The following is a 21,362-nucleotide window of genomic DNA, read 5'->3' as shown; positions in this document are numbered from 1 at the left end:
TTCAGCTCCTCCGTAGCCATCAGCTGTGGCTAAACGACATTTTGTAGTCCTGTTTTAGCAAATTCTAAATTCAAGTTACTTGCAATTAAATCTTTTTATCACCAACTCTATCTTTGAATATCTAGTATAGTATCAGTATGAACCAAAAGAGGGTGGGTTAGCAAGGACTCCGATGATATAGTAGACTTAGGCATGTTTAAAAAAATGAGATTTGGACATAAAAGTATTCTTTTTATATATATGAAAAGACATTAAATTGATTTTTTTAGTAATTTTAGTTGATTTTGATATGAAAATATTAAAATCATTAAAATATATATTTTTTTAATATTTTTTTCAAGAATATTTTGAAAAAATACTTTCAACCGTATTAGAAAAGATACACTTTTTTTTTTAATTAACGTGGATGTCTAGACCAGCTTGCATGCATCTCGATTAATTTCACGAACCCTGAAGTTAATGACCATATAAACTTCTAGTGGCTCTGAAAGTACTCAAACTAATAATTATTAAAAAGCAAACTCAAGTCCTCTGTATAATGTGAACAATTGCTTGGAAAGAAAAGAAAAGAAAAGAAAAGAATGGGATAAAGTTAATCATGATTTTCCGCTAGACAATTTTCACATTATATGTCATGGCCGTATTTAAAAGCTGCTTTCTTTCTGCCAAATGATGGGCTCCTCCAGCATTAAGAACTATAATAATTTTCTGTTTTCAACCCTATATTATGCCCTAGTTTCTTTGGCAGTTCAACAAATCACACTATGAACTAAAACCCATTTAATTAATGCTTATAAAATGTCAAAATGCAAGTGGCAAGAACTTCCGGCAACAATTTTGTTTTTTACTTGTTTTTTTTTTCTTTTTCTTAAGCCTAGTTTGTGCCCACCAAACCATCTTGAGTTTTTAGGCCAGAATTCACAACTGTTATATTGTATGTAAGCGGAGTAGATGCAGGTGGTGGAGTATGATCATGCATGGTTTATTCTTTGACGGAGAAATTCTCCAGAAAAATGTCAGGTTCAAGCCTTCCATGAGCCAGATTTCCTTAGCTGACTAGAAGAAGGAATCATTAGAAAAAGAAAAAGATTTTCCAAACTTCTCCAATTCTTCCGCTCTTGTTGTCATTGAAGTGACTTATCAGTCATGTTTTGACACCACATGAGCCATTATCCAATCCATACACTCTCCAGAAACTTCATTTGTCGTGAAAAAATTAGTAAAGGAGGTCATTGCCACTCCTTACAAGAGCGTCGTTAAGGATGAAGTCCTCTTAATTAACTATATAGTTCAGCAAAATAATTATTCAATCCTTTGTCTCCAGTCTTTTGGAAGATAAACTGATAGAATATAAGCCTTGCATGTTGAGCCAATTAACCAGAAAAGGGAGAATCCTCCAATTCAAAAATTTGATATCATATCTTCTTATAATGATAATTAATTTAATGAATATGTTAGTCACCATGTTCCAAAAGCTAAATGTTTCTTATCATAAAAATAAGAAAATAATTAATATCTTAGAAAAGAAAGAGATCGATTAAATAGGTAAATTAAAACAAATATTCTTATCAGAGCAAAAAAAAGAAAGGAATAATTGATGTAGCCGAGTTTGCAGGTCTAAGGGTTTTGAGTAATTATATGAGAATTTGCCCCATACAAACTATGTGGATAGATTAACAGATACTTTCATGAACCAATAGAATATATTTAGGTTCAAGAAAAGACATGGTCATAACAAAAGATTTGATTGTTGAATCGAGCTCAAATTTTATTAGATGATTCTACATGTTTTTTTCTTATGAAAATGTCTTTGTTAGATATCAGACTATTGGATCTCCTGAAATTAGGTTTGGAAGATGTTGTTTGGATCAATTTTGTTATTTTTCCTAGTTTTTAAGGGATTTATTGTTTATTTTTGGATTTTATTTTATTTTTCTTTATGTTTTAGGACTCTAATTTTGTTTTCTAGTCTAGGTTGGTTTTTCTAGCCAATAAAATGCATTATAAACCTCTTTAAGAGGCAGGCTTGGTCATATAAATATTTCATAAATAATATAAGGTTTTAAGTTTCTTTGTGTTTTAAACCTATTTTAATCTATCTTTTATCTTTATGTGTCTTTTGTTGTCATGTTCTACTTCCATAAGCATCACTAATTTAGTCTCATTAGAGGTTAATAAAATAAATTACATAAAGCATTTTTATATATCCCTAACAAATGCTTATTATCCTCATCCAACCCTAATTGATCTTTAATTTGATGATATTTTTGACTAAAACTCTATTAGTTGTGGTAGAAATTCCATTCTTGAGTGAAATATTGATGAAATGAGTGAATATAAGGTAAAAATCATCATGAAGCATATGCTAATATTTTTCATTATAGCTAGGGTACACGGAAACAATTATGCATCAATTACAAAAGCTATAATTAAAGGTCTTAGTAGGCAATTGCAAGGCTTGTGGGATATCTATCTCTCAAATTGGGTTAGGAAGAAAATTCTATCTACAACTAAAGAAAATATAGTCATTAATCAAAGTGGCTTATTTGAAATAAAAATTAAACAAAACATGGTTAATACTTTATGAATACAATTGCCACTCATTTTAATGCATTACAATTGGACAAGTATCATGAGCAACTAATTAACTTGTGTTGTCCAATTTTGTCCCATTTTAAATGGTACAAATATCTTCTTCTCTAAAATTTTAACAGGAGAGTATTGTAAAGCTTATTACTACGAAGAAAAGTTCTATCAGAAATAATTACTTTTTTTGCTAATAAAATCTGAAATAGATTGAAAGGTCAATTCAAAAGAATTATTCCTTACTCATAATTTACATATGGTGTACTTGCAACAAAGGTGGTTAATGAAGGAATATCCCTCTGCAATGATATCAAGCTTAAAATGCAGCTTAAAAAGTAGAAAAAAATATAATAAGCATATTTTGATGATTTTTATAAGCAAATAGGCTTTACCTCTATTAAAGCTCCTCGTAAAAAAAAAGGAGAAAATATATGTTTCTTGTAACACAAAAAATATACTTCCAATAAGAAGTTTTTTAGAAAAGGGTTTAATAAGACTTATAAAGCTTATTCTTTAGGAGTTAAAACTTTTAAAAAGACTATCTTAGTTTCTTATAGGTGTGGCAAGGCTGGACATTATGAAAACAAATACAAGACAAATAAGAAGATTAATACCCTTGCGATTGATGAGATCATTAAGAAAACATTATGTGAGATTTTATTTAATGAATTAGAAGGTGAAGATCTACAGTTAAAAGTAGTTTAGAAATCGGGTTTGTCAAATGATGAATCAGATTATGACTCTTCCTCTATCCTTTTTGAATCACAAGGTTGTAAAAATGATTGTGATTGTGATAATTATATAACTAAAAGACTTTTTCAGACGAGCATAAACATGCTCACAAAAAAAAAAATTATGTTAGACTTCATATAAACAAGACTCAAGATCCAAAAAAAAAAAATCTCCTTGAAACCTACCTCAATACCATAAATCCAAGTCCAAACTCTAGTAAGAGTTTTATTTCTCTAACTAGACAAATGGCCAAAGAAACATATTCTTTACAAGAAGTCCTTGGTAGGGAAAAAAAGAGTTCTCTCATCAGAGAACCCACGAATGCGGATCTCAAATCTAAAATGAATAAATAATATATCAAAGACTTGAAATAGCATATTGCTTGGAATCCGATGAATGAGATAAATCCTCTATTAAAAACTTAGAAGAATACACTTCTAATTTAGAAGATATCACCAAAATCTCTAATCTAGAGATTAATATTATGTAATAGATTAATAATGAACAAAAAATTAGGATTAACTAATAAAACTTTAGTTGATTTAAAAGCTGAATTGAACTGAATACTTGAAAGACTATTACCGTTCAAATATCTCACAAAAACCACTCAATTTCTCATTGTTGCTAATAAACAAACTTCACTAATTCAACATAAACTGCTATTTGTAAAAATGAAATCAATATCCTAAATGACTTTTATCATGTTTAAAAGCCTTTCCTCAAGAATAATTCTAGGAAATTCTTTCCTTCATACATGATTACTTAACACACATCTTGAGGAGATTGACATTACAACTACAATGAAGAGCTCTAAAATACAGTTTTTCTTTGTCACCCAACATATTCCTCATTCTATCCACACCCTTTTAAATCATAAAAAAATATTTATTTGCTCTCTTTCTCTTCAAGAGTAACTAGGATACAATAAGAAAGGTTACAAAAACTTGAAGTCCGACACTAAATTACCTAACTTCAAGATATCTTAATCAAGGAAATACGTGTTAATGTCTCGAATGCTTTTTAGGATAGAAAATGTCATGTCATCGACTTGTGTTATTACAAGACATATCCCAGCTAAGACAACATTTAGAAGTGTGGTTTGACCACACTTTTCTAAATTTTTTAATTTTTTAAACGTTTCAAATTAATATTTTTTAGTATTTTTTATTATTTTGATATGATGATGTTAAAAATAAAAAAAAAATATATTTTCAGATAAAAAATATCTTGTAACGTAATCTTTTAAAAATTAGTTTCATTAGCATGAGTCCTAGACATTTGGACAAATGTCAAAGAAGATAAAAAGATCTCCCAACTAAAAGCCTAATTAGGCCTAGCCTTTGTCCATGGAGTTTCCCGGCTTTTTATGTTGAGAATGTTGTTGAGCTAGAATGAGGACTTTTAAGGCTAGTAATTAATTATAAGCTTTTAAACAAGATTAGATATTCAATTTCTAATAAGGGAAGATATACTATAAAAAAAAAAGCTTATTTTTAAAAATCACTATAATTGTGTTTTATCCTTAATTTGATATGGGAATTTATCAGTGAATTAGATGGCTTTGTAAATAGGTTGAGGTAACCCTTTATGGATATAATAACCTAGAATTAAACCTTATTTTATGCTGGAAAAGAATAAGTTAATAAAATGTGAAAAATTGCTTGGAAAAAGAAAAAAAAAAGAAAAGAATTAATGGGATAAATCTTCGGCTGAATTAGGTGGACAATTTTCACATCATAAATCATGGCCGTATTTAAAAGGTGATAGTGATAGAAAGGGCTACCAAAGCTACTTTCTTTCTCTCTTGTTCTCATTTATTATTGACCAAAGTCTAAAGACTTCCTTTTCATTTTCAAATGGGGACTGAGAGGGTCCCCATTCTGAGAAGACACCAATGAGCTCAACAAGATTCATTCATGGCAGGTTTTTTTATTTAATTTTTATTTAATTTTTTTTCCTGCCAGATGATGCAACTCGAAAGGGCTCCTCGAGCACTAATTTCTATAACAATTTTCTCTTTTCAACCCTCTATTATGCACTTGGCAGTTCGACATATCACACCATGAACTACAACCCATTTAATTGATGCTTATAAAATGTCGAAATGCAAGCGGCAAGAACTGCCTCTGTTAAATAATTATATCATTTCAATAATTTAAATTTTTAGATGAGATTTTAAAATATAATTTGTATAATTATTTAATATATTATCTTAAATAAAAAAGTTTTAAATTTGAAATTTACATATACTTATACTATTTTGTGCTTATTTTTTTATTGAATAGAATGAAGTTGATGAGATTTGAACTCGTGATTGCTGGTCAACAAGACTTTGATACCATGTCAAAGAATTATCTCAACCCAATAACTTAAATTTTTAGATGAGATGTCAATAATAGTTTTATATTACTTTTTAGCATCCTCCAAATAAACAACTATTTTTTTTTTAACCCAACAAGTTTTTAGGCCAGGATTTAGAACTATATATTATTGTGTGCAAGGCAGAGTAAATGTAGGTGGTTGAGCATAAGAGATATTATGGTATTGTTTAGAATTGCGTTTCAAACAGAGTTTTATAAAAAAATTAATTTTTTATTGTTTTTAAATTGTTTTGATACGCTAATATCAAAAATAATTTTTTAAAAATAAAAAAATATTATTTTAATACATTTCTGAACAAAAACACTTTGAAAAACAATCACCACTATACCATCTATGTTCTATTCTTTGCAGTAGAAATTAACTAGAAAAATGTCACGAAGGAATCATTAGGATTAGAAAAGGGAAATATTTTCCAAAACTTCTCTAATTCTTCGACTATATATTGAATAAGGGATATGATCATGGCTTATTCTTTGACTTGGAAATTAACTAGAAAAATGCTCATATTGAGAATGTCATTTCCTAGTAAATAAAATAAACTTGGTTAGGTGAAGTTGTAGTAGTTGGTGATTTTGTTTGTACCTGCAACTGTAAAAGTGAAGGAATGAAATCATTAGTTATCATTTTCTTCGTCTTCATGATAGCTCAACTACAACTTCTTTTCGAGAAACCTAGAAAGGTTCAATGGCTCGATTGTCCAAGTTCTTGATTCCCTCCTTCATGCCTTGTCATCTCACTGAAAGCCTTCTCTCCCCCTCCTTTTCCTTGCTCTTGAAGCCCAAGAATTGTGCTATAGACGCCAAAGAATTCATCAGGTAACATCCCGGTGAACACCAGTTCCCACAGGCAGCAGAAGTACCCCACCCTCAAGAATTTGCCGCACAAAAACGGGACCATATCATTAATTGATTGATATATAGAGAAATCTAGAAACGCTATGTAAATCTTGTTTTTTTAAAATTTAAAATTTATTTTTCATTAAAAATTATTTTTTTAATGATTTTAGATTTTAATGTACTCATCTTAAAATTAATTTTTAAAAAATAAAATAATATTATTTTAATATATTTTTAAATAAAAAATATTTAAACCATAACTATCACAACAATTTAAAAAAACAAAAAAAAAACTATTTAGGTGGTGGCCCAGTGGTAAGAGCTTGGAACCAAGAGGTTTGCTCCCTCTGTGGTCTCAGGTTCGAGCCCTGTGGTTGCTCATATGATGGCCACTGGAGGCTTACATGGTCGTTAACTTCAAGGCCCGTGAGATTAGTCGAGGTGCACGCAAGCTGGTCTGGACACCCACGTTAAACTAAAAAAACAAAAAACAAAAAGTTTGGCAACCCACATGACCAAATTCAGAATAAGAGGCACTCCGTACAATGAATTACATTACCCTAGATTTAACCATATGCCAACAATCCCCGGCTCAGATTTCTGCCATCAAGCAATCCTAAGGGCCCCAAACTGAGTCACAGCGGTGATGATGACTTTTGATCTCAGACTTGTATACTCTAATTACGCTTTCAGCTAGCTGTGTTCAGGTAATTTCAATCTAGGTCAATGAGTTAATCTTGAGTGAAAAATAATCATGAGGATTTACCAGCTAGTTTTGTAAACATTTTAAGGCAGGAGTGTAAGAAAAACTGTACTTAATGAAGACATGAATCATATTAAATAAAAGATAAAATAAAATCAATCATAAAATTATATATATTATTGGTTATTTAGTTAGGTCTGGTTCGTACATGAATGATGAATTTGATCTAAATATTTAAAGAAATTATTAAAAAAAATAACTATTTTTTCTAAATTTATATATAAAGTCATGATTTACATTAAAAGACACAAGAATAGAAACATAATGGTTTTTTTTTCTCATGTCGTTTAACTCTTTGAATTAACTTAATAAGATTTATAAGAATATTTATACTGTAAAATATCTATATTGTTCTAGTAATTAAAATAACACTGAAACAATTAATCCAGGAACAAGAAACCGAATTCTCAAATCACAATAAATTTCCTTTAAATCTATATATATGAACATGATTGATTATGGGAGAATCTTCTTCTATCCAAGGTGCTTTTATTCAAAACTTGAATGAGATCGTCTGGTTATGTCTATCAAATCGCAAAGCACTAAGAGCTATAATGGGAGAATATGATAAAGATGTTGATTTTTATCCATCTTCACCCATATAATTCCCGTCTTGAAGCATGCATTACTTTCCCGGTGCTTATCTCAGAGATCGAAGGGCGCAAGGTAACTTCAATCATAAGAAGTTTTAGGTTCTAGACGTCCTGTTGCATCCCTTTTTATGATTTTTCATGATATGTTTTCCAGAGACGTCCATGGCTTCTTATTGATAGTCTTTGCCATTGCATGCATTTGAACACATACCTCTCATCTTTACCAAATTAATTGCATTTCTATAAACTATCATAATAAGAGAGACCAATTCACCTTGATTGACATTGTTTTTCTTTCTTCTTTTGTCAATTGTGGACTATAGGATGTTTGTTTTCGGCAAGTTTTGACCTAAGCTAGCAAGATATGAATTTCAACCATCGCGAACACTTTGTTCTAATTCAAACCATAATGATAAATCCTGGACTGGCCTGTCGGGTCAATTTAGAACCCGGCTGATGTGGGATCTAGACCGATTCAAGTTAAAGAAGAAAAAAACTTGGATGACTTGGTCAAAACTTCAGATCAACCTCATCTACCCAAATCTGATTCAATCAAAACTTGATTTTTAATTTGTTAATATTTTTTTAAAATAAAAATAAAATTAAGAGTTCGACCCAGGTCACCCGATAATTGTCCGCTAATAATTCTATTTATGCTTCAGAAACTATATGCTATGGTAGCCAAGATCAAATATTTTAGAAACTTCTTTTTCCTAAGATAAGGGTAGGTTCTTTTCAAGGCGGTTGACAGCACATAATTCAACCAAAATGCAACCTAACCGTGTTGAATTTAAAGCCCACGCACAAAAAAGGCATTACGTGATCACATAATATACACACAACCAAAGTCTCATCCATTTCATTTACTTCGCCATCTTCATTCAATGTTCATCTAGCCGATTTCCAGACAACAAAACCATGAAACTCAACTGCTTTTGTATCATTTTACCGGAGGATTTCGAAGAAATCAAGCCATTTGATCAACCACAAATCCGACCACCTGTGCATGATGATGTCAAAAAGCGCCAACACTGCGGCTGCGGGAGGCAAATACTTCATGTCCTAGGTGATTCATTACGCCGGTTACATGAATCGAAATGGATTGGTTGTTTTCAGGACGATAAACCAAGTAAACAGCAGTCTGGTCCGTTTCATGACCTGGAAGGAATTCAGATATCTGAGAAGGTTGGTGGTGATAATCCAAGGATATTCAGCTATGCTGAACTTTATATAGGGTCTAAAGGGTTTTGTGAAAATGAGGTTCTTGGAAGTGGAGGTTTTGGAAAGGTTTATAGAGCAGTTTTACCAAGTGATGGTACTGTTGTTGCAGTCAAATGCTTGGCTGAGAGAGGGGAACAGTTTGAGAAGACTTTTGAAGCTGAGTTGGTTGCGGTGGCTCAACTGCGACACAGGAATCTTGTCAGGCTAAGAGGGTGGTGTGCTCATGAAGACCAGTTGTTCTTGGTTTATGACTACATGCCTAACCGCAGCCTGGACAGGGTTCTCTTTAGAAGGCCTGAAAACCTGAAAGCGGAACCCCTTGCTTGGGAACGAAGAAGGAAGATAGTCAGCGGCTTGGCAGCAGCATTGCATTATCTCCACGAACAATTGGAGACTCAGATCATTCACCGGGATGTGAAGACAAGCAATGTCATGCTTGACTCACATTATAATGCCCGACTTGGTGACTTCGGCTTGGCGCGGTGGTTAGAACATGAACTTGAGTATCAAATCCGGACACCTTCAATGAAAAATCACCAGTTTCGCTTGGCTGAATCAACCAGAATTGGTGGCACTATCGGTTATTTATCACCCGAGAGCTTCCAGAAACGAAGTGTCGCTACTGCTAAATCTGATGTTTTCAGCTTTGGAATTGTTGTGTTAGAGGTGGCGTCTAGGAGGCGGGCAGTGGATCTGACATATCCTGATGATCGGATCATTTTGCTTGACTGGATAAGGGGGTTGTCCGATGAAGGGAAGCTTTTACAAGCAGCGGATAATAGGCTTCCAGATGGCTCTTTTGGGCTTTCTGATATTGAACGCCTGATTCATCTGGGGCTTCTATGCACACTCCACAACCCGCAACTTCGGCCTAACATGAAATGGGTTGTGGAAGCACTTTCTGGCAACATTTTGGGCAAACTTCCACCTCTTCCATCATTTCGGTCTCATCCTAGATACATAGCTATATCACCTGCAAGCACTAGCATAAGCAAAACCAACACCACCGCGACCACCTCCGTTCCAAGTTCTGACATGACAATCTCGTTCACTTCATCAGCGTATGTCACAGCTACGGAAGAAACTATGTATGCAACAGCAGAATTTGAGAGTAGTAATAAACTGAGCTCTTCTAAGTCGAACAACAGAAGTCACCGGCAAAATGCTTTCTTTATGGTGGAAACTCCCAGGGAAATATCCTACAAGGAAATCATTTCTGCTACAAATAATTTCTCGGACTCACAAAGGGTAGCAGAGGTGGACTTTGGAACTGCTTACTATGGCATCCTTGAAGATGGCCATCAAGTCTTGGTGAAGAGACTTGGCATGACCCAATGCCCTGCAATACGCGTGCGATTTTCAACTGAACTCCTAAACTTAGGCAGGCTCCGCCACCGCAACCTGATACAACTCCGTGGATGGTGCACAGAACATGGTGAGATGCTTGTCGTCTATGATTATTCAGCAAGTCGCCTGATGAGTCACCTTCTTTTCCATCATGACAATAGAATTGGGCATTCTATTCTACATTGGCGGCACAGATATAACATCATCAAGTCTCTTGCTGCTGCAATTCTTTATCTTCATGAGGAGTGGGATGAGCAAGTTATCCACAGGAATATTACTACCTCTTCTATCATTCTTGATCCAGACATGAATCCGAGACTTGGTAACTTTGCACTTGCCGAATTCTTGGCAAGAAATGATCATGCCCATAAAGCAGCTGCAAAAGAAAATAAATCAGTCCGTGGAATCTTTGGTTACATGTCTCCCGAGTACATGGAATCTGGTGAGGCAACCCCAATGGCTGATGTGTATAGCTACGGTGTGGTGGTTCTGGAGGTGGTCAGTGGACAAATGGCAGTTGATTTTCGGAGACCAGAGGTGCTCTTGGTTCTTAGAGTTCATGAATTTGAGACACAGAAGAGACCAATGGAGGATCTGGCTGATATAAGGTTGAACCGTGAATATGATCATGAAGAATTGATCAGAATCGTCAAATTGGGGATTGCATGCACCAGGTCCAACCCAGAATTAAGGCCAAGCATTAGGCAGATTGTAAGGATACTTGACGGAAACGATCAATGGTTCATGGAAGGAGGGAAAAGGAAGGAAAGCAGAGAAGAATGGAGACAAAACAATGCTAGTTCTTTGTCATTGATTAGAAGAATCCAAGCTCTGGGGATTAAGTGAGTAGAGTGTCAGTGACAACTAGATAGTCACTATAGGTTTCTGCGGAGATTGATAGTTCTTTCCCTTCCTGTAACTTCTGTGTACTATCAATGTATATGCTTTGCTTTTCAATAGGCTACCATGATTATTTTTTTTCATTAGAATCTAGTAACGCTGCAGTTATAGCTTCTTGCCATAACCACCCCTACGCTGGCTTTCCATACACAGTACTTGCAATACAATCTAGACAGAAGAGGAAGACCAGAATCATGAAAGGAAAATAAAAATAATCCCCAAGGCCTCTAAGGTGAGGACGAGAAAGCAATGAACCCTTAATTTATCAGGGTGATTCATTGAGCATATGAAACGTTAACTGTCACCACAAATAATACATGCACAATTGAGCATGGCAGAGGAGCGACAGCTTTGAATAATACACTTGGATGATTTATTTTTGCACATAAATGCTTCAATCTGACCTCATATTCGACAGTTATCCAGCTCAATGCTTGTGCCTGGTTTGACTTCCCTTCTCAGGAATTTCTTTCGTCAGCATCAATCCTAATCCAGTTGATTAAAGAAGAGAGGAACTCCCTGAAACTGACCTTCCCATTCCTGTCCCAGTCCATTTCTTCTGCATATATTCACAGGAATCTCCAAGAGGATGGTTTAAGGATTTTAAAACAACTGGAACTACAAGTCAAAAGTAGAAATATATCATGTGAAAGAGATAGAACTAATTCTGGATCCGGTGATGTGTGCTGGGGATTTTTCCCAAGGAGAATCCTCTTTGAATGCTTTGATCATGTCTTTCTTTTAACAGCTTCCCATTACCATTCTTATCCAAGAATAAGAAAGCTTCTACAATTGTATCGAAAGTGGCCTGAAGCTCTGGTGAACCCATCTTTGATGTCTGAAACAAAACCCTCAGGCCATCATATATGGGTGATCACAATAAGTTGACGTCTTTAAGTCAAACATATGAATGAAGATAAAGTCAAGTTTAAGGTGGATGCTCTTGGGAGGAGAGGATGAATGTTCTACTAGGAGATTGATGACTTCTAAGAACATTGAACTCGTTGAATTGTCAATGTCGCAGGAGTGGAAAAGATCCTCAACTTCCTCTTTTAAAGTGAGTGTCAGCTTTTGTAAGCATTTTTTGAGTTCCTCAAGGTCAATAGATCCATTTACATCTTCATCTATGAGGAGGATATAGAGTCAATATGCAGAAAAAGTCCACCATTGCATCTCATGGAACAGAAAAGCAACCTTGTTTAAACTCACCATACTGTTCAAATACCCCTCTGATGTGTTTCAGTTCTTCATTAAACTGAGGAAACCACATGATTAGTATATTCATCCAGCCTCTTATATTTGTTTGGTGATCCACAATGGCAAAACATCCCTCCTGTTTTAGATGACAAGGACTTGAAAGAAGGGAAAGGGTGGGATGTGCCTTAAAAATTAGACACAAGGAGGAATCAAAATGCAGGCTCAACAAAAGAGTTAAGACATAAGATCTGTTTAATTTACTAATTTCACAAAGATCTTTTAATGCATATTAAACATAATTTAATCCCTTTCTTTTCCTTCTCTCTAGCTATGTTGCTTCATTCAAAGGTAACAATACTTCTTTCTAAATGCTACTAAAACGAAGCTGCATTATGCAGGCTAATATCAGTCAATAGACTTAACTGTGATGAAAGCTTAAAGCTAAAGAAAAAGAACAAAAAAAAAGCTTATATATTATTTGTTCCTGAATTAGTATGAATTCATATCAGGATAATTGAATGCATTTCAACAAAATAAAATCATATATGTAGGTTACTATATGACAAATCTGGCATTAGCTCTCAAATGAGTATGAACCCTACCCTCAACCATCTGCATGTTTGAAATTGTTCAAGCAAAACTGCAACTTCGAAAAACCAAGGAAAAGGCAATGAATGAAAATTCTATCAAGAGAATTCCTTCCTTGAGTGATTCCTTGCCGTTCTTTCGAAAACCTAAATGCAGCTTATAAGGACATCTTAGTTCTGATATGTGGATTTCTATTGTCTGCTTTCTCAGTTTAGCAAAGCTTGTTCTACTGTACCATCAATGGATAATGTAACACTCTACAATGAAATAGATTCTGGAGCACTGGTCACATAACATGAAAGTGATGGCACCTCAACAGGCATCATATTTCACGAAAGAACAAGAAGAGAACTGAAATAGACAGATAGAGAAAAGGAGCAATTATAGAATATCAGTACAAGAGAAGGGAGAAAATCAGAGAACATGACAACAATAGCATGCAAGGATCAGGAAAGCTGATAAATGTACTGACAGTATTAACTCACTCAGTGAAAATGAGTTAAATAGGCAAAATTAAAGCTTTCAAAGTTAATCTACAGGCAGAAGCTTTCTTGCATTAATTTTCCACATTATTTGGATTTTTTTTCTTCTTTTGTTGGATATCTACAGAACCCCTTAGTCCAGAAAAAAATATTAGCAAGTACCAAGAAAGAAAAGCAAGAAATAAACTAAGAGATAAGATTTACCCAGTGAGTCTGTCATGCCTGCAAGTGAGAGAAAGGAGGCAGCTGGTTGCCCCAAGAGAGTAAAGGAGTTGAGGTACAGTTCATAAAGGAGAAAAGGAGCATTTGATTGTCTTGAAAGAAAAAGAGGGCACAAAAAAATAGTTCAGAATAAGCAAATGAAGTGCTTTACTGTGGACATGCCATCATGGCTTCCACAACAAATGCAGAGCCAGAAAATACTTTACTTTTCTCTCTCTCAATTGAATATTCAAATACTGTAAATGTAAGAAAGAATAAAGCTTTTTCTTGGAGTTGAGTCATACCAATGTTCAAGTAGTGAAGCTATCCTATCTGGTTCCCATGGAAATAAGTCACCGAATTTTCATGTAGAATTTTAATATGAAAATTCTACATGCTTGTGGACATATTGCTTGTGGACATAAATTTGTTCCAAAGCTAAAAAAAATAATTCCATTTAATTCACAGGCACAGGAAAGTTGGAATTAAATATGTCCCGTGAAGAGAGGAAGCGAGGGAGGGGAGGAAGCACCCGTCGTTTTGTGAATTCTTTGTCAAGCAGAGAAGAAAAGTCCTTTTTTCTACCACTAATTATCCCTCGACGGCCTGATCTTTTAGCATTCATCAACTTTTGTAAGATGTTCAAGTATTGAGTATTGAGCGATAACAAATACATCTTCAAGAATTTGGACAGACAAATTTGCAGCCTTTCACAACCTCGTCCATCAACGCACAGTAGGCAATGGTCTACGTTAGAAGTGGAAGACAACGGGAATAATTAAACCTCAATTCAACTCTATATATACATTGCCAACTTTTCAACGCCATCTTGAAAAGCAAGCTGGATAAATGAATAGCATGCCACTCGTTTTGCAGAAAGGGAGAGAGTTCCAAGTTATAAGAAAATGATATCCTCTAACTCAAAGATCTGAGAATATACAGGCCACTGATGATATAGTTGATTAAGATTTGACATTTAGATCAGCTAGACAGCTAAAAAAAGAAACAAAGAAGTTTCTGTTTCTAAGATGGAAATGCCTTGCTATTCATCCACAATATTACTCATTGTCCATTCTACTTCTTGCCGAAAGTTGCCTTCGAAGGGCAATGAATCTCCGTTACCAAGCACAGGCCTTGATCTTTTCTTCGTGGAAGCAACTTGTGAGCCCACACCCATGGGAGAAACTGGGCTACTAGTTGAAGTCAAGCAGCTTTCGACAGAGCAATCACCAATGCGAGCAGGCACATTGGAAGCATTTCTGTTCCCTAAAGCAGCAGCAAGTTCAGATAAGGAAGGCATTTTCATGGTATCAAGTGGGGCAATTCCTGCACATTCATTGGAAACCTTGATTGCTAATTCAGAAAGCTCTTCCCTAGCAGCTTCAAGTCCTGCAGTTGCAACAGCCTGGTCATTCAGAGCTTTACAAGCTTTCTCAAGTATTGACTGTAAGTATTTCCCCTGAGCTTCAATGCGAAGTTGGAGATGATGTTGCACCTGTTAATGATAAAACTCTTAGAAAGATATTAAAATTTCAAAATCATAGCCGAGACACTGAGCTACTTGGATTAAAGACAAATTTCTAGAAGTGAAAAAAGGTGTCTGACCTTTGAGGGAAAAGTTACAATTATTTTAGCTTGTAATAAACCACCGGTAAAAGCTTTTTTTCCAGGAATATGGAGGAATTGTTGCACGAGCCTGGCTCACCATGAGCCCACACTCACAAAGTGGTGGGTCCCAATATTCATGAAAGTGGGCACATGGTGAACCGGTCTCACCTAATATATTCTCCCTCAAATGAGGTTACATTTCTATACTTTTTAATTAATTTTTTCTTGGAGTTTGATTAGATAGTGATAAGCTTGGACCGTTGAGGCTTTAACTTGTCTCATGCATAATTAAAAAAAAATGAAGGTAACTCATAGCAACTTCTATGTTATCCCAAAAGTCCAAAAGCCACATAAGACACATAAATGAATACTAACCTCCAGCTGCTCATGCAATCTTCGTTGGACTTCCATCTGCACTCTCAAAGCCTCAGTAACCTGGTAACCACTGTTTGAAAGATGAAAGGCAGTAAAGATTGGAACACAAGGAGAGATGGAACAAGTTTGACATGTTTAGGGTAGAGACAGCATACTCATTCAGATCCTGCGCAATCATTCTTGATGATGCAGATGTCGATGAACCAGTATCCTGACTTTCTGCAACTGATGGTGCAATCCCAACTACACATCATTCCTTAAATCAGTAAGTTTTCAACCACAGCAATTTACCACCAGAAGCAGTTCAACTATGGCACCCAAGGTATGCAAATTTTGGTAAAAAAAAAAGTGTTGTGCATGTGCATTTACAATTGATGCTAGATGGAAAATTAATGTCCAGACATTTGCCAATATGGTAATACACAGAATAAAAAAAAACATGCAGCTGGCAGGAAAAAAGGTATAGGAGTTCACAAATTGAAGAATAGTCTTATGCCCCTGGGAAGCCCTCAATAGAAAAGATAAAAGAAAACAGCTAGTATAAAGGTTCTAAAGAAAAGAGGTCAATACCATCCTTGGAGTTATCAGTTGATTCCTTGCAGGACTGCTTTCCCAACCGGTATTTCTGCAAGTAGAAATGTTAACTAGAGGAAGAGCATGAAATCATATGAAGCTAATACCTAGAAGATCAAAAAGAACAAAGAGAGACAATGGTTTCAGCAGACCTGTAGGTGAGATTTCAAGTGATAAAGGGTGAGGCCTTTTACCCCCATTGTTCTCATAATTGTCTTAGGTGTTGCTTCTGCAATTCATATTGAGAAAACAAAACAAAAACTTCAATTAGCAAATCAGCATGATTGTGTGCCTACAAAATGAAGTATAGTAAGTAGTCTGTGAAGTCATCTGACAAATAGAGGTTGCCCTATAAATGTTTCTTCAAAATTGAGATGTCAATGCGCTACACTTTGTTCATGTACAAATCAGTTAGGAGCCAAAGACATGCTGAGGAACAAAATGATATTCATATTAAGTTCCTAATGTCACTAGAACATAACAACAACATTTTTAACAATAAACATGCTTCGAAACCACGATACTGGAGGGACAATATCTCAAGCATGAACAATCCCTGGCAACTTGTACCAATTCTTAGCTACCAATATCCTATTGAAAAAGCATAGTTTCTAATAAGCAGGCCATTTACAGATTCCTGTCTATCATTTGACAACACACTACAATGCAAGCATGTGCGTGACTCAGAACACCAAGGCATGAGTTGGTTCCTTTGGTTGAGGAACTCTACATTGGCCTATTATGCATTGTATTGAAATGGTAGCTGCCTCATGCAATGGAAATTTCTTACAAGTTCTTACAATTATAAGTTGCAACAGCATGGGCCTACCATCCAAAAGTGTAAATTGGAGTTGCTTTTGGGATAACCAACTCTAATTTGCAATTCCAAGAACTTCCCCGCAGACACAATGGGGGACTTTGAATGTCACAATACTACCAAGACCCATCGAAGATTTCAGCACTGGTCTTATTATGCCTTCTGAAAATGGTTTATTTCACAACTCCTGGTTTTTTCTAGCTTCCTCATATTTCGTACTTTTCATACTAGAGGCAGCAGCTGCACCAATGGCAGGTTGGTGAAAAATGGTAAAATCACCATAGCAGCCTGGTCAAGGTGGCTTTGTTTTACCGGAAGTATAGTGATTCCAGCCTAGTAAGGAGATCAATTAAATTCCATAGTTCTGATACCAGTAATGGGGCCCTACTAGAAGTACTAGAATTCAATCCTCCATGACAAGTAAGCTCAACATTTTCATTTAGAAAGAAATAAAATAATCATATCGCATAGTGATTTAAACTTTTTAGAAATAGGAGCAAAGAGAGCTTGCATGGTGCTGCTTTGACTGGTATTATAGATAGTAAAAGCTTGGTATGTCTTTGTGAAATCTCCATTCAAAAACAGAACCAAAATTTTTTACAAATTTAATACTCCCAAATAATAGAATATTCTTTCCTAGACAAGGACAAGCTGCTATAGTTCATCTAATTTGTCCTTTTGGTTGTATTTTCAAGTAGGTGAAATACATGAGAAACATGTAGTGCACAATAACCAGAAAATTAACACAAACATTAAAAGAATAAAAGCATATGAGATCAAGGCAGCTTAGACAGCTAGTCAATCAAAAACAACTAAACAACGAAAGAGAAATCTTCTCACGCTAACATTATGATAATCGTTCTAAATTAAACCATACTAAAGAAATTTAACTGGCAGGCCATCTCAAGTTTTCTTAAGCAACATACTCATTAAAAACACTTGACCTAACAATACTCATTAAAAACATTTGACCTAACAAAGACAAAAATAATAATTGCCAAAATAAACACATAAAACTATTTGGTAAAAACAAATAGCCGGAATAAACCCTCCAGTGAATAATAGGAAAAAAGGGGCCTCCTTTAATCACTCAATACATCATCAACAATAGGGGTTAATCACATCCAGAACCACCACATCAATTACTATAATCACATCTGAAAACATATCCTAAAATATTAAAAAAAAAAAACATTTTTTTACTACAAAACCCAGTGAATATTTCAAGCACTAATTAACCAGACTGAGAATCAAAACCCACATTTCTTTCAAAGAAACAGAAAAAAAAAGACCCTTTCCACCAACTAAATAAACCCCAAAACACATTTCAAGTACATCACATAGTGAAAACAAACATTCATCACAGAAAGCATCACAAAATAACCATTTTTACACTTTCTAGCGAATAAAATAGAAACTTTAAGGCAATAAAACCACATTCAAGAAAAAAGCAAAGACACACACACAAAAGCTAAAACAGCTCATAAATTGAAACAAAGAAACAAACACAAAGAAAAAAAAAATAAAATGAAGTAGTAGTAGTTACTGTCAGGTCCACCAAGTTGAGTAACAGCATCAACAAATCTCTCATGTAACTCAGCAGTCCAGCGGAGCCTTGGCTTTGGATCCGTGGTGAGAACCAAGCACGCATCCCCAGGCAGATTAATTCCATCTAATGAAGCTTGAAAGTCCCCATGTCCATCCAAAGGCAGTGAGTGTATTGCAGAGTACATTCTTGAGTACCCTTTAAATATTTTCCAAAAAAAAGTGTCAAAAAATGGTGAAATGGTGCCCAAGATCCGATTTTTGGGTTCCTTTCGGGGCTTCAGAGCCCCGACTTTGAGGTCAGAAAAAAGAGTATGTCTATGCGTGTGTTGGTATTCCAGAGAGAGAGAGCGAGGTGAGCGTCTGCAAGTTATTGTTGTTATGAGTGAGAGAGAGAGAGAGAGAGAGAGAGAGAGAGAGAGGTGTTTTTAAGACAGCGATTTGTACATTGTGTTTTTGTATGTCTGAACAGAGAGATGCGTGTAGTTGAGATGTGATTGTGGTAGCTTGTTGGCTGTGTTTGAACTACATATCGTGGTTTAATTTTTTTTTTTTTAGAAATATATTATAATAATATTTTTTAATTTTTAAAAATTATTTTTAATTTCAATTCATAAAACAATCTAAAAATCTAAAATAAATAAATTCTTTTAAAAATATTTTTAAAAACAAATAAAATGTTATAATAGACAAAACATCTCATAAATTTTTATCCCATCTAATCTTTAATTAATAAGTTATTTTTTATAAATTCATTTACAAAAATCTCAAATACATCAATCATAACTATATAATTATACTGTAATCAAGAGCTGATTTGAAATTTGAGTTACAAGTTACTTGAATTAATTCCAATTAATTCTGAAACAAGATTATTTTAAGGCTTTTTAAAACAAAACTAAAACAATATTATTTTAGATTTTTAAAACAAAATTAAAAAAAATCTTTTAAAATTGACTCAGCCAAATCTTACTCAAAATAGTGAAGTTAATTGAGACATAATTCAACCTATCAAATTATTTCAAATTTGACAAGTATACTTTCATTAAAAAAAAATAATTTCATACCAGACTCGAAATCAACATATTACAAAATTATTATACAAGTTCTTCTCAAATTTAATAACTATAATCTAGACTAGGGGTGAGCAAAAAAATCAAAAAACCGATTAAACCAAGAAAACCTAAAAAAAATAATAGAAAAACCAAATTATAAAAAAAACCTGATTAAACTGATTAAAATTTTGAAAAAATTGACCGGTTCGGTTTCAGTTTTATAAGCCTGAAATCGAAAAAACCAAATCGAACCGAACCCAAACCGAAAAAAACCGAGCCAAACCGGTTTGAACGGGTTTTTATCCTAAAAAACCGAAACAAAAATGATCGGTTTGAACAAGTTTCGGTTCGGTTTCAATTTTTTTAAAATTTATTTTTGATTTGATTACTTTTATTATAAAAACCAAACTGAACCAAAAATAATCCTTCTAATCTAAATTTAAAATTAATAAATTTTCAAAAAAGTTGCCAACCTCGTGTAAATCCACATTCTCAAAACATAACATAGAGCGAAGGAAGTAAACTCGTTCATCATAGAAGCCACCCACATATGGAGATAATTCTTTTTATTTCTTTTTTAATGTTTTAATAAAGGTTCTTTTTTTGGTGTGTGGTGCGTAGGAAAGGTGTGGTGTGGAGTGTACTTTGTGTATGTGAAGGCAAATAGGAGGGAACATCTCCAGTTGCCACGTCATGGTGTCGTCTGTTTGTTTCTATTGGTTTTGATGGGTTCTTATTTTGTTCTTCGGTCCTTTTCCTTTCTTTTCTAGGGAATTTCATTTTTAGGCCATGCATGAAGTAATTATTGTAATTATTAGAGGAGGAGTGGAGCTAAGTTGAGGAGTGGGACCATGGCACCACAAATCTTGAAAATATTTACATTTTATTTCTGTATTTTTTACTTTTTTTTTTAATACCCTTCATTTTAAAGTTAAGGGTGTTTGGTAGTGCGGTCAAAAAAATTATTTGTTTAAAATTTAAAAATTATTTTAGTGTTTCTAGATCATTTTGATGTGCTGATGTTAAAAATAAATTTAAAAAAATAAAAAAATTATTATTTTAATGTTTTTTCAAACAAAAAACATTTCAAAACGCACTTCTATTATACTCTCAAATACGTTTATTTTATAGAAAACACATGGTATGCCCTAAAAATGTGGTTGAAGGTGATATATATATTGGAGACTTAGATTTCACACTAGAGCTTTTAATCATTAGAGCGTTGACAGATTGATACATGTTATATGAATATAATCTGTTGGCTGGCTAGGTGGATGGTTTCAATTATTTTAGATCATGTCCAGAAACATTGATTTGAAATATAATGCGAGGTTTAAGAGTGTAGTAATGATTATTTTTTAAAGTATTTTTTGTTTAGAAATGTATTGGAATAATAGTTTTTTATTTTTTAAAAAATAATTTTGATATTAGCACATCAAAACAAAAAAAAAACATAAAAATAATAATTTTAAACAAGAAAAATTCAAATTCAACCGTGTTTGCAAACACATACTAAATATGTTTTTAATGTTATTAGAAAAATGTTTTATCAAGGAATGGA

The 21,362-nt window shown here is 34.0% G+C and overlaps 2 protein-coding genes and 1 long non-coding RNA gene across 4 annotated transcripts; 1 reads left to right on the top strand and 2 right to left on the bottom strand.

Annotated features, from left to right (window-relative positions):
* Nucleotides 1–8,592: 8,592 nt before the first annotated feature.
* Nucleotides 8,593–11,443, top strand: LOC7461289 (receptor like protein kinase S.2). Its single transcript, XM_002323947.4, has one exon. The coding sequence runs from the start codon at nucleotides 8,811–8,813 to the stop codon at nucleotides 11,304–11,306; it is 2,496 nt and encodes an 831-aa protein (XP_002323983.1). The 5' UTR covers nucleotides 8,593–8,810; the 3' UTR covers nucleotides 11,307–11,443.
* A 158-nt stretch (nucleotides 11,444–11,601) lies between these two features.
* LOC112324621 (uncharacterized) lies at nucleotides 11,602–14,127 on the bottom strand. Of its 2 annotated transcripts, none has more exons than XR_008057711.1 (2): nucleotides 13,832–14,127; nucleotides 11,602–13,496 (listed from the first exon to the last, which is right to left on the bottom strand). It is a non-coding gene; the product is annotated as an uncharacterized LOC112324621 (long non-coding RNA). The 2 variants fall into 2 exon arrangements; XR_002978577.2 differs by having other exon boundaries at nucleotides 11,602–12,741.
* A 596-nt stretch (nucleotides 14,128–14,723) lies between these two features.
* On the bottom strand, nucleotides 14,724–19,246 carry LOC7461287 (protein PHR1-LIKE 3). Its single transcript, XM_002323738.4, has 6 exons — nucleotides 18,748–19,246; nucleotides 16,537–16,613; nucleotides 16,382–16,436; nucleotides 15,967–16,054; nucleotides 15,812–15,881; nucleotides 14,724–15,323 (listed from the first exon to the last, which is right to left on the bottom strand). The coding sequence occupies exons 1-6, from the start codon at nucleotides 18,932–18,934 to the stop codon at nucleotides 14,871–14,873; spliced, it is 930 nt and encodes a 309-aa protein (XP_002323774.2). The 5' UTR covers nucleotides 18,935–19,246; the 3' UTR covers nucleotides 14,724–14,870.
* Nucleotides 19,247–21,362: the final 2,116 nt, after the last annotated feature.

Source organism: Populus trichocarpa, chromosome 17, assembly GCF_000002775.5.
Source record: "Populus trichocarpa isolate Nisqually-1 chromosome 17, P.trichocarpa_v4.1, whole genome shotgun sequence".
NCBI classification, from domain to species: Eukaryota; Viridiplantae; Streptophyta; class Magnoliopsida; order Malpighiales; family Salicaceae; genus Populus; species Populus trichocarpa.
Note: the sequence above shows the minus strand (reverse complement) of the source record. Positions and strands in the feature narration are given on the sequence as shown.